The sequence below is a fragment of the Phaethon aethereus genome, assembly GCF_964289735.1.
Source record: "Phaethon aethereus genome assembly, chromosome: 17".
In the NCBI taxonomy this organism is placed as follows: Eukaryota; Metazoa; Chordata; class Aves; order Phaethontiformes; family Phaethontidae; genus Phaethon; species Phaethon aethereus.
Window position 1 is genome coordinate 11,181,124 of NC_138593.1, and position 13,868 is coordinate 11,194,991.

Genomic DNA, 13,868 nt, shown 5'->3' on the forward strand with positions numbered 1-13,868 from the left:
TTTCCCAAATACTTCAGTAACTCGAACACTGAAAAATATGTTATTTCAAATATCCAAATAGAGTTTTTTTAATAAGAGCTTGATGGTCTGAAGACCAAAGTTCTCTCTTGAAAAAGTAAAGTAGATCTGCAAGTACAGTGTTGAAACGAGCGTTCCTAATTTTACTAATAATCTAAAAAACGTGATGTTACCAGAAATAGATTTGGCACTTTCCATAGCAGGTACTCTTGGCAAAGATGCTGGCCTGCTAGTAGAAGATGTTCTCAACAAATGTTCTGGACAAAGAAAAAGAAAAGAGAACATAATTAATGAAGATTCCAGCTACACTTAAGACACTTAGGTATGAGTTGTAAATATTATCTACCAGTACCTGAATTTGGCTGCAATCAGTGCAACTGATTTTATCTATATGAAAGAGAAGGCCTAAATTTGCTCATTACCGATAATGAGCACTATGAATACATCATGACCTTCTTAATCCTTTTTCCCTAAGGCCTCTTACTAATCCACTTGTCCTGGTCTAGAAAAAATTAATTGTTAAATCAAAAGGCTGAGCAAGGAATCCCCATTTAGCACATGGCCAAAAATATTCAATATGCCACTCAATGAAGATTGGTAAAGCAGATTGCTTTGTCCCTCGTGTTTTTTTAAATAACAATGTGCTTTTTTTTTTTTTTTACCTCCCCCATGCAGTGAAATCAAAAAGGTGCCTTTATATATTGTAGTGAAAGAATAGTTCTGCCTACTGCCAATGAGTAAAATCAAACTACAACAAAAATAATTTTCTGTAGCATCAAATCAAAACTATTTCCTATTATTGAAATCTTCCTTCAAATAAAACCTTTAGAGGTTTACATACTCCTCAAAAGGTTTATGTACTCCTGTGTAGAAACACTTAGAAGGCAGTAATTTGAAAACAAAAAAACATGACAATGAAGAATTGGGATTAAAAAAGTGAAACCCCATTCAGTAGCTGAAAACGTGACATAAGAAACATACATTGCTACAAAGGTAATTTAAAAATATATACAGTTGTAAACAGGAATTCTGTCTGGCACATTCTCTATTGGAATGCAGTCCTGCTCCTGCATTAACGGTCTATAATGAAAACAGAAAAACTTTATAAAGCATTTTGTGTTTAAGCTTATGTCGACCCATGAACTCTGTAACAATTAAAGAATCCTAAACTATCTTCTTGGAAAGGCATTTCAATATTCCTAAAAATATAAAAGTTTCTAAAATTAAAACTCCAGCTGCATTGTACAAATAACCTCAACATGCATTCAACAAAAGCAAGAAGGAAATCTAGCACATACAGACTATTATGAAGTGCTAAAAAAAAAAAAAAAAAAGAAGACACAAACCAAAACCCAACCCTTTAGAAAGCATCAGACCTCGGGAATACCAAATTAAGAGGAAATATTCAGCCTGGAGTCATATGGGGATTATCTTGAGAAACATCTACAAAAAAACCCTCCCTAAAACAGGCATAAATCAGAGACCTACACCCAACACATGATAGCCATTCATTCTCACAGGAAGAGCACATTGTGAACAGCGTTTTGAGAGACAAAACAAAGTTCACGGGACAGGGAAATGTTGGGAAACAGATAAATCAACACTCAATTCCATTCAATTTTTTAATGTGGCTCCTGAAGATTCAATACTTAAGTTTATATTTTGTTATTCATATGCAATGCAATGCCAGCCATCACCCTTGTTTCATTTTGGGGAGGGAAAAAAACCCCAACCACAGAATACATAATGTAACCCCAGAGATGTGTATTTTTAGTGTCTGGAAGAAAGTTGCAAGACATGACCCCGAAATCATCTTGTCTTGATTTTACAAGTGATCTCAGTTTACATACACATTAAAAACTGTCAGAATAATGCCGAGTTATCAGGATTCAATCACGGGTTTTTTGAAAATTCAAAAAAGTCTCTTTATGATATGCCACCATGTGTGATGGAACACAAGTAATAAAAACTTGAACTTGAAATATTATATGATTCTACGAAAATATTGTGGTAACAAAAAGTATATAATATGACTAACACTTTGGATACTAAATGATATAAAATACCAAAAAATGTATTAATTTTAGCATTATTAAAAAAAAGTTTAAATGAACTTGAATCAATACCTTGAACAGGTATTTCAGCATAGCTTGGTCTTTTGTCTGTCAGTGTAGCAAGGGGTTTTGAAGCTGAGATTGGTCCACTTATAGAATGCCTCTGAAATGGAAAAAATACTTGTGTCAAACATAATCTGAAGATAAAAAAACAAATATGGAATTGCAGAATCAGTTTTAGAAACTCAGATATGACATTATTAGTGATTTAAAAGAACTAAGAAAAAAAATAAAAACCTTCAAAAATACTTAAGTTAAAAAGTCATCTTTACCTATTGCTTTTGCCAATCTGAATGTATATACATATTAAGCATTGATATTGTAACATTTACTTCTTTAAACTTAAACCTGTTCCTCAAACCAATGTTGCAGATGAAGGTTGAGAATTCTCTTGCAGTTTTTGTATTAATTTTCACCTTCATTTATATTCTGTTTGTACAAACCTGTTCTGTTTAAACTTGATGTGTTTTTTTACATTAGTACAATCTCCTCTATGTAGCCAAGATTTTAGTGCTTGATTTGTGTTACTAACATATGCCTTCAGAGTTTTGTGGCTTTTCCTGGAAAATTAGGATAATGGTATATTAGGTGTAGTGACACGAACTACCCTTTGCTAAGAAAAACCCTACTGAAAAAAATATTTTTTATTCAAAATGTCAACAGCTTTTGTTACCACCTATTTAACTGAGATGCTCTGTGAACAACTGAGGAGAGAGAATTTGTTAAGTATTTGTCAAATATGTAACAAAATACAAATACAATTATTTTTTCTTTACAATGTCACCTTAATTTCTGTTCTGCTCTAAACTAGTTACAACATTTTTTTTCAAGTTTTATGTAAAAAATTTAGCAATGCATAGCTTCGAGCAGCTTGAAGTGTAAGTACATGATCACAGATGCGTTAAGTCTTGCACACAATAATTAACCACTAGACAGCACTGAATTAAGCATTTTAGTATCACACAAATGAACTGTACAAAGTAATAATTATCCTTACACTTACTGAAACTTGTATTCAGTTGCTGAAGACTCAGGGAAGACCATTCATAATTATTCTTTTTTAAATTAATCATTTCAAAGAGGCTATTGCAAATTATAGTACATTCTTTATTCACTGTCCTTTTTATTGGATTCCTATATTTAATCACAATCAGTCCAGTAATGTGTTTATCCTGAAAACTCTTTCAGCTTTCCATCTGGCCCAAGATTAGATGAGAAGGTTAAATGAGCCTTATCTTCGTAAGATAATAAAGGTCGGATGTTTCTCATGCCAAATCATGTAGGCAAGACAGACAAATCCAAAAATCGTGATTAAAAAAAGTTAACAGTATATGCCTTGCAGCATTCTGTAGCACAAGCAGGATTACAGGGCTACTTATTCATCATTTAGAGTCAAACTAGAGTAACACTTTTGTGCTAAAAATCAAATGGACAAAAAAATTGCCAACCATCTAAGAATCTAACTCCAAAATGCAGCATGAAGAATTTCATCACTTTATATATCAAGGGTATCAAGCATGTACACTACAAAGATTATTCCTTTAAACATGCAGACGGAAGTGACTGCAACTGTGAGCCATACACAGAAGTGCCTACAAGAGCTTGCCATAAGAGCTGGCATTTCAAACTTGTATTAACTTTACAGTTGATTTCACCCACTTAGGAATTTTGGTTTTGTTTTTTTTTTTTTAAATAAAGGACAAGGACGCTATCAAAGTGAGAGTCTCCCCCCAAAAAAGGAAACCATTATAATAGAGTTAGATAATGAGACTAAAAGAGAAACATTTCATTTTGTAATTTTCTCTACTCTGGGATTGTCGTTACAAAGACAGCGTAGTACAGAACTTCAGCCAGGGAACAAAGGTATGTACAGAGCAGGCACAGTGCTGGATAACCATATACCTTTATCACTTTCTCAGCTTACAGGTACCACTTAAAACCAAACATTCTTTAAGAATATTATCAGAAAGTGGTCATATTACTCAACTGATAACTTGCTGTGGTCTTGTCTCTTTGTTATAAAATGAACTGTTTTGACTTTTTGCTCCTGTTGACACTGCAGACAGGGCTTACCTTCACTGTTGCTAGTTCCTTATTACATATCTTACTATTACAACTACCACTAGTAACGTAGTGACTAATACACAGCAAATTAGAGGAAAATGAACCAACTAATGTTTATCTAGTTCCACTTGGCAACATCTATATAGTAGTAATAGTGCACAAATCTCTTGGAGAATAATTTTTCCTGAAACATTTTACAAGCGTTAGAAACTTTTCTGCTTGACTGAGCTTTTGTTGAATTTGCAAATCAGCCATTCCTCATTTCACTTACAAAACAAAACAGTTTTAATGTGCAGTCAGACACTTATGGATCCTATCAATCCCTTTATAAATACCATTTGTCCTTTACACTAGTGTTCAAACTCCTCAACATGAAATGAAAGGATCAAAAATTCGGAGGACTTGCATGCTTTTGAGGCTATTCATGGACACTGCTAATAGGACATAAATTACTAAAGACGTTTTGCAATCTGTGATCCTTTTATTCATCCTACATTGAGGTCTAGCAGAAGAAAATGCTAGAAACTTTAAGGACTACTTTTGACGGCATGTATAAAGAAAGTTGTTCACAGAGTCAAATAATATGTTTTTATGTAGTAGTCTCTGTATAACATAATTACAGTAACAGATAAAGTTCAAAATGCTAAGATCAACAGTTACTTTCTCACAGCCATTCCTAATGTGAAAATAAAGATTCTGCTAGCTACCTATTACTCTTTCCAGGGTTTTTTTGTTTGGTTTGGTTTTTGTTTGTAAGATGAGTAACAACTCCAGAAGAGTAACCAGCACACAGGTGAGATAAAAAAGTAAGAGGACAAACATCTGACACGTCAAACTTGAGGCAGAACTACAACAGGATGAACTAATCCCTTAAACTCCAAATATTTCGCTTCTGACTCTTCATCCTTGTGTCTGTTGTTGGCTATGGAAGGAAACATGACCTGCAACCACTACCAAGTACCTATTCTTGATCACTTTGCACTTCAGTATGTACTTCAGTGAAGTACTTCACGCCAATGCACCGACACATGGCAGTTTCAAAACACAGTTCTTCACATATTAAGTAGTTAAGATATGCACGTCTCTGACACTGAATTGCTTGGAGCCTGAACGTTTATATGCTCAAAGCAAATCAGGATATTCAGTGGTGACCAGTGAACCTGAAACCACATCTACTTCAGGGAGTCCTCCAGCTATGAAACAGAAAAAGAAAGTACTCAGAAAGTACTCGGCAGATATGCTTCCTTGTCCTTATATTCCTCCCTAGCCATCTGCTTTGGTCACTCCCAGTGGCATACCAGACCGACTAAGCTTTGAGCTAATCCAGCAGGGTTGTTTTTACATTCTGAAGAGCATTCTCTTCATACCTCTCTTCCTAAATTGTTTTGCAGTATTGCTAAGCGCTATGGTAAATAACAGATAGGTTCCACTGCAGGCTTGGACCTGAAGCCAGAGACGAGGTTGGTTGTTTCATTTGTTTTCAGTTGCAAAAATGTATCCAAGAATGCAACTCCTTATACATACACGTATTACTGTAAAGAAAAACAAACAAAGCAAACAAAAACTCCGCGAGACTGAGGGAATTCATGACACAGTCCAACACAAAAATGAAGCGATATGCATCATTCAGAGAGGGCACATGCTGATGCATCTATACTTAGAGAATCGTTTTTGCAACCAATCCATCTTATCATGATATCAAAGTTGTGCCAGTTTCTCAGTAGGTGCCCATGTAAATATTTCTCCTGTGATAGCATTTAAAAGGAACTGTGATTAATGGTAATAAGCACTGCAACACCCATGCAGAGATCAACCCTTCCACCTTTACTCAAGATCTAAAACCACGGATGACTTCTATGAGGTGGGAGCTGATAGGTCAACTCACATAGTGACTATTTATTAAAATCTTGCTTTTCCATTGCAAGAGGGCAAAAACCACAGACAAAAAATATTAAGAAAATGCTTAGAACACAACAGTAGAAAACAAGGTAGTAATATGAAAATAAAGAAAAGACAATGAAAATTGGTTTTGAACCCGAAACCCTTCTCTCTTGAGCAGAAAATATTCTTTAAGTACAATTTACATAACTGAGGTCAAAAAACCCCATTGTCTTCTGGATAATTACAGATACGTTCAAGAAAACCACTTATCTTCAAAAAGACAATAGAAGCTGTTTTCATTTACATGCCCTCCCCTTTCTTTTTCAGGCAATGTTTCCCACTAATGAGTATCCAGCTGTTAATGACTTGGTTTTATACCAGAAGTTGAATTCAAAATTCAAGTAATTCTGGCAGATCGAGAACGTCAAACAAGAGCTGTAAACCTGAGCAGGTTTGCAGTATTCTAAGAGATTACTTTGGTTCACGGTTAATTTACAGGTAAATAAAGTGAAATAAGCCCTCGGCTTCATCAGAAAGTCTTCTGTCTGCCAATGCTCTGGTCTAGCCTTTTAGAACATGAGATTAAGTCTGCCTCTTCCTACAAGAGTACAGAAATAAACAGAAATGTAGAGATAGATCAATAGGAAAAAAGCACCTGTAAGAGAACTTGTCACATTTAACTACGTTAGAAAACTGCTGTCAAGAGTGACTGAGCCACAGGAAGTAGCAGAAGGTCTCATAAAAAACATTTCAGTCTTTCTCCTTGCTTTGAGGCTATCTATTTTTTTTTTTTTTTTTTTTTCCACGAAATTCACTTTAAATGGATAAAAGCTGCACTGGTCTGAGCACAGGAGAACAGTCAGTCTATACCAGGTATTGTTCTTTGAGCATTAAAAGCCAATATGAATACAGATTCTTCAGTTCACACACAGAAGATTTATTACCAAAACATTATGCTAACCTATAGTAAAAATCAAGTTTTGGTGACTTCTGTTTAGCAATATCTTGAAGGCAACCAGAAAATTACTGATATTAAAGGAGTAAAACATACAGTACATTCTTTGATTTTCCTTTGCGATTCTGGTCCCATCTGTTTTGTCCTTAAACTTGTTGGCTTTTGCTGAAATCTCACTTAATGCAGCTAGTGAGATAACAGAACCAGCAATGATCGATACAGCTGAGCATTAGAGTATTGATGATGCCTAGTGTACTTAGGGTCCTGTAGCAGTTGAACAAATGGACAAAGCCTCAGAGGGGACAGGACAAAATACACAGTACAATCACCAACGGGCCAAACTCTCAGCCAGTACAAAATGAACAAAGATAATCAATCACAGTTATTTCATTCCTCTCTGGTCAGGTCTGATATCAAAAGCCCATACAACATGGGATAAATTTATACTGATGACTGCTGACAGATTCTGCACAGATCTCAGTCCATTGCTCAAAGGGGATTACTGCTGTTTCTGTGCCAGGCACAGGACTAAGAACTGACAAACAGCAACTCTAAAACTAAGGAATGCAGATAGAGTTCTTCTCCCATGCTTCTCAGTAGCACAGGAATAGCAATGGTTGGAAATATTTAACAAGAACTTCCAAATTATGCCAAATCTTGTATTTACAACATGGTTCTCAGTGAAAGACTCTTTTGTTAGCCTGGACATTTCAGTAATTACTTACTCGAGGCAACATTTTATCATTATTTCCCCACAAAGTCAACCAATATTTGTATATTACCACCTGTAGTTTCACATGCTCTTCTTTACAAAGAAGGATTAAGTGCAGTCATAAAACACCTACCTGCATAGGGGATACAGCAGCAGCTGGGGGAGTTTTCATGGGACTTGGGCTCAGGGGAGTGCGAGGAATTGTGGCGGCAGCAGGGCTTGGAACTAGCAGAAACACAGAAAGGAAGAATTGCGCTGTTTTGCAGTGAAACAGGAGACTGGTTGTTATAGCAAACTCTCGCCTTGTACTTTACATTACTAGCTTTACCGGAGCACATCTTTCAGAATTTCAGTAGTAACTGACTGCAAAAATAATTTAAAAGTATGCCTACACATTTAACTCCTCTGTAATTACATTAATTTTCTGTATTGAATATATCACCCATGGTAAAAACATAAGTTTACTGGGAGCGGACACGGATGAGGTGCAGGATACTATTACCGTGGCAGATATAAATGATGGCATTACTAGCAGGCTCCTAGGTCTTCCAGTAAGACAAGAAAGATAACCTATATGACCTTCTGCTTTCTAGTTTTTAATCAAAGTCCACAGGTACTAGGTATTATATATCCCTGAAATTTTGGGATTAAATAACATGTTTAGAAATGTACAAAAACCTAACAAATACTGAATTGGTAAATCAGTCATCTGATTATTTAACAGAATGATTAGTCATGAATGCTGAGGGAAGAAGGTAGGTATTAGCATGAAATAAGACATTAAAAAGAAAAGGGAGGGTATTTATCATTTTACCAAACTAACTCTGGCAAGAAAGCACCTTTGTCCAATAACAGATTAAAAAAACCCTTCTAAATTAACACTAGGAAACACTAGTAAATACCTGTGAACAAAGAGAACAAGTGTGGAAATACAACCATTTACAGAATTGCCAAATACTATGGACATGCTTCTATACCTTAAAAAATTTTCAGGTTATAAATAATTAAAAGTAAATTTGCCATGCACAGTACAGTACAGTAAGTCTCTCTGGTAACATAGTCTACTTCAGGTCAAGCGTTTTTACATCAGAGACTTATGGTGACATTGCTGAAATGAAATTCAAGACCCAAAAACCTGGCAAGGGAAATATTTTAATCCATAGAAGGTCTCACATGCAGTCAAAGCTAAAACCCAAGTGTTTCTCATTTCAGGATAATTACCAGGATTCCTTTTTCTGCTCATCTATAGAGAAGGACAACAGCACCTCTTTCCACAATCAGAATTATAGTAAAGTCCATTGTCTCAACAGAGAGATCCCTTTCATTTCAGAAAATATTCCCTGTATCTTTTAATAGGTGATACTGGCTGGACTTTATTTTTGACTTTCATCAGCACTTTGACTCTAAGAATATAAGTTATTAAAAGAAACAAACTCAGCTCTAGCTATTACATGGCTTTTAGAATGCTTAGTTTGGCACATTAAGTTGACATTTTAACAGTCAGGCTGAAATCAGCTGTGCTTCCAGCTATAATTATGTGTGTAATATGTGTTTATGTATTTCTAATATACGGGAGCATTGAATCAAAGCATCTAGCATATGAGTCATTGCTAATGCAACAGTAAAGAAAAAAATAAAGACAAGACCAAAAAAAGGATGCTTGCGCTTAACCACAGTGAACAATCTGTTGTGCAATCTAGTTCAGGTTGGTTTGTTCCAGCCATTGCTTATAAGTCAGGACAGTACAATAAAATAACTTACCTTTGAATTAGCTAAGCCATTAGAAGTGTCCATGTCAACATATGCAAAATCGTAACGTGATACAGCTACTACACTGGTTGAAAATAATTACCTTGGGAGGCACTGTCAAATGACTTGATGAGCGTTTTTACAGTAGGAGTTGGCTCTGAGGAGGTCGATGATCTGCGACTCAGGCCCATTCCTTGTCTCAGAGCTGCCAAATCTCTCTCTACAGCATTCATGTAATTGTACACTCGACCACGTTCCTCTTCCTGCCTAAAATCAATATGCAGCCTATTTAAGGCATTTAAACATGTAAAGTCTTTAAAAAATCAACACAAATTTGAAGCCAAATTAAAATCTGTGGTCCAAGCTGGTAATTACATTAACCTAGCTTGCTTTCCACAGTAGTTTAGAAATAGATTATCAACCTAAATTATCACTCTAAGTTCTTACTATTTATCAGCAAGAGAGCTTAAGCACTAGCTGAAAAGTCTATCAGATCAATATTTGATTTAAGGTTTAATTCCTGCTCCTCTCATGCACACATGTGTACACATCGATGGAAAAAACCTGAGCCTTAAGGATTTCAACCATTACATATGAAAATAATCGTCTCAGAGGGGAGAATTTTTTTCCACCTGCATAAACAGAAAACAATTTAAATGAATACTAAGGAGGTAAGAATGCATTTCTGGCATACATCTTCAGGCAGCATATGAATCCGTTTTAAAAATTAATTTTTAGTACAGAGTATTTACGGTGGTTATTGTATTCAGTGTCATTCACAAGACAAGAATTGTTTGAAACAATCTATTTTCTACTGTCTGCAATAATTAAACATTGACTGACTTTTGCTTCAGACAGTGTAACAGATTTTCCTAACACCTCCCCTAATACAGTACCTCTTCCAAGGAATCTGATTGCCTCTTTGTTCTTTGTCTGCACTGAATCAAATGTCAAAAGGTGCTTGTGTATAGATAATAATGAATACACTGACTGGAATCAGCACGCCAGTTCTACCTTCAAAAGTGCAGCTCTAACCTCAAAGGTTCACTTGCAAGCAGTAATTGAACAATTAGAATTCTAGCGGAAATGTTTTAGCAAGAATTGCTCATATTACTTAGTTTGGTGATCTTAGGTCAGACAAGATGCCTTATGCCCAGCATTCATCCATCCAGATAATTTTCCGTTTTCAGTGTAACCAGTGTGCTCTTCCTACAATCAGCTTTTCCAAGTTCCATAGCCTGCATTATCTCATACCCTACTGGATGCTGGGTTAAGTGTAATGTATCCTATAAAATGCCTATCCACGTGGAAAAAAAATGTTTAATATATACACATCACAAACATCAATACTGTAATTCTAAGCTATACACGTATTCAATCCCTAGAGACAATGTAGTCAGGACTCAAATGGTACTGTCCAAGACGTTCCTATTCTATGGATTTGAGGACTTTAATACTTCTGAAAGACATACAACTCAGCTTCTGAATAACTGTAAGCAACTAATTCAAACCACAATACATCACAGTTTGAATTATTTTTATGAAAAAAATTTTTCATACGCAAAGCATCTTTAATTATTCCCAGAAACAATTATTAGTGGAAAGAAAACAGTACAAGATATATGAAGAATTAGATGAAGGTTTCTTTTCAGGTAAAAATCCAGCTGTATTTTTAACCATACCAAAAGCTTTGGCTGCTACTAAGTATTAATGATGGTACAGAAAAGCCAACACTGCTTGTTTTTCTCACTGAGGGAAGTTAAATCACGTCCAGCTGTTAAATACCAAAAATCCTCCACTTCAACCTGGTTTTGCAAAAGCACCAAACTGAATATTCTTGGATGGATTAAGTATACAGCATAAAGAAACAAATATTGTTCTTATAAGTTTCCCTATTTTGACCCCTGACAGCTTACGTAAAGGAGCTTGTTGAAATACAGATCCTTACAGTGAGAGGATGTATGAACTTCTGGAGTCTCAATAACAGTTAAGAAACTGAATTTCCAAAATTGTACCCCTTACAAAAGAGACAATATCCCTGTTGTCTTTTGCATACTTGCGTGACTTTATTTCCTCCAACTCTTTAGTGAGCTTCTCGTTTTTCTCCTGAGCTTCATGTAATCTACGCTTCAGGTCTCCTATCTCTTCCTGGGCCTCAGACTTGATATCATTTGCTATAACCACTGCAGTCTGTAGATCAGCCTGGAACTGACGCCATTCTGCTGACTCTTCCTATAAGTAAATAAAACTTTAAATTGAAAGCAGCAGCAAGAATTTTGAATTTAAAAATAAAAGTTATTCTTATTATTCATAGTTTGTTCATGCTGTTACAGGATTTACAAAGGTAGTCATCTCTGGCATCAGGCACAATCTAACTTACAAGTTAAATTGAAGAAGGTTTGATGGAAATAACTAGATTTATTTTCTAGAAACAAAGAAAATGTTCAAAGTGGAGGGGAAAAAAAAAAAAGAATATTAAACTATACATCAGAAGACACAGGAACATTTTCTCCTAATCCCAATGCCGTATCTTTTTGTGACACTGAGAATTTTTCTGAAGTTGATTCTTTAGTGTCTGTAGATTAGTAAATACATTGCCATGTGACACCTGTCTCTCAGAAATAATTATTTTAATGGTATTACATCTAATTATATTACCTTGTTACAATTCCACATGCACATCCTATGACATTCTAAGTTTACAATTTATTGAGTTTTTAGGTTTTAACCTACCCGGAGTCTCCTGTGAAGATTCTTTATCTCTCTTTCCATGTCATGTTTTTGGTCCTGAAGTTTTTTAACTGTATCTGGAAAGAAAGTAAAATTCTCTGTAAGATCTTACGGATCTATTTACTTTAAAAAAGAGTAACTCAAAAAACCTGCAAACGTTTTTAAAAACTTACTCAGAGAATAAATTTTTATCACCAAAGCCATCTGGAAAAAAATAGTATGAGCTGAAATAATTTGACAGAAAGCGTCAATAAGTACATACTTCTCTATGACTGGTGAGGGGGACAGCATAAGCAAACTCAGTTCTTACACAAAACCCTGTCTCTTCTCTACCCTTCACAATACTAAAATGACAAAGCAGTAACAAACAGCAAATAAACAAGGTATGTAATTTAACATGGAAGGATCCTAAAAACATGGATGTCTGGGGGTTTTCCCTCTTCAAACGTAAGCTGCAGCTACGCGAAGCCTTTGATTGGCAATCTACTCCCTGCCGCAAAGCAGCTGACATAACACTCACAACCATGCCTTCAACAGGGATAAAATTCTACTCATGTCGTCAAGAATCTTACATTCTTGTCTATCAAGCTACTATTTGAAGTTGAAGCAAGCTATATTTACAGCAAAGGGACAAACAGTCTATGAGATCATGTCATGAAAGAGATGGTCCCCTAAATCTGTCAGCAGCTATACAAAAGGGTATGCAGCTTGATCACCACCAACTCCTCATGTGGCGTCTGACAGACTGGCTACTGCAATTATTATTCATTTCTTGTTTTATTCAATACACAAAGACAATGTGATTGATTACTCCATTATTATAACTAAGCAGCTAATGAAGAAGAACATAGCATAAATTTTTGATTAGTGTGTCACTCACTGATCCTTAGATTCTAGGATGTTTTATTTCTATAGTACAGTGTAGCTATTTCCAAACTGTAAAAATGATGGGCCCAATGACCAAATACATTTTTTTGTTCAGGTTCATTGTTCCAAGACCTGCTGAAAATAAATATTTTTCCTGTATACTAGCAATGCTCTTTCCACAAAAAGATTGAAGGTGCCTAATACTGTTCAAAATACAAAACCTTGGCAAAAATCTATGGAACTGCATAATAAATATTTGAATAGTCAAAAGATAGGTATATATGATCATACAAACAGATTGATAAAGTGAAGTTTTGTGGCTCTCATTTTCTAACATGAAAGAAAACTTTTCAGTGCATTTATTTGGGTATCAGGTCTGAGGCAAACCATTAAATCAGGGTTTATTCAAAGTCACTTGTTCTACAAATACCTACCAATGTCCTCCCAAGTAAGCCTATAGCTTCAGTACTCCTGGTGTTTTGTCAAGGACTTTTCTTAACACTAAAAATGAGGCTATGGCAGGCTAAACGGAAAACAGTAAGAATTTCAAAAATTTTTAAATCAGATGTAACAAAGACTAAGAACAGATTTAAGCTGATTTACGCTGACGTGTATATTCAGAAGCCTCAACTATGCTCATAAAAACATTTCAATATTTTAGTGATGGAATTACTTTTGGTTTCTTCATCAGAAGAAATTGAGTTTTGCCTCAAGTACAGAGGCTTTTAGTGCCATAGCTAATTTCTTTACAAGAATGTTATAAACCTCAGCTGGCCTG

At 35.3% G+C, this 13,868-nt stretch overlaps 1 protein-coding gene across 2 annotated transcripts in view; it reads right to left on the reverse strand.

The window, feature by feature from the left end:
- SPECC1L (sperm antigen with calponin homology and coiled-coil domains 1 like) overlaps positions 1-13,868 on the reverse strand; it is a gene marked incomplete at both ends in the record, with an annotated part of 49,317 nt that overhangs the window by 19,629 nt on the left and 15,820 nt on the right. For both annotated transcript variants that reach the window (XM_082007711.1, XM_082007710.1), the window contains 6 exons: positions 192-275; positions 2,145-2,235; positions 7,878-7,969; positions 9,597-9,760; positions 11,550-11,725; positions 12,227-12,300. In XM_082007711.1, coding sequence (XP_081863837.1) covers positions 192-275; positions 2,145-2,235; positions 7,878-7,969; positions 9,597-9,760; positions 11,550-11,725; positions 12,227-12,300 — 681 coding nt within the window. The remainder of the gene's footprint in view (positions 1-191; positions 276-2,144; positions 2,236-7,877; positions 7,970-9,596; positions 9,761-11,549; positions 11,726-12,226; positions 12,301-13,868) is intronic.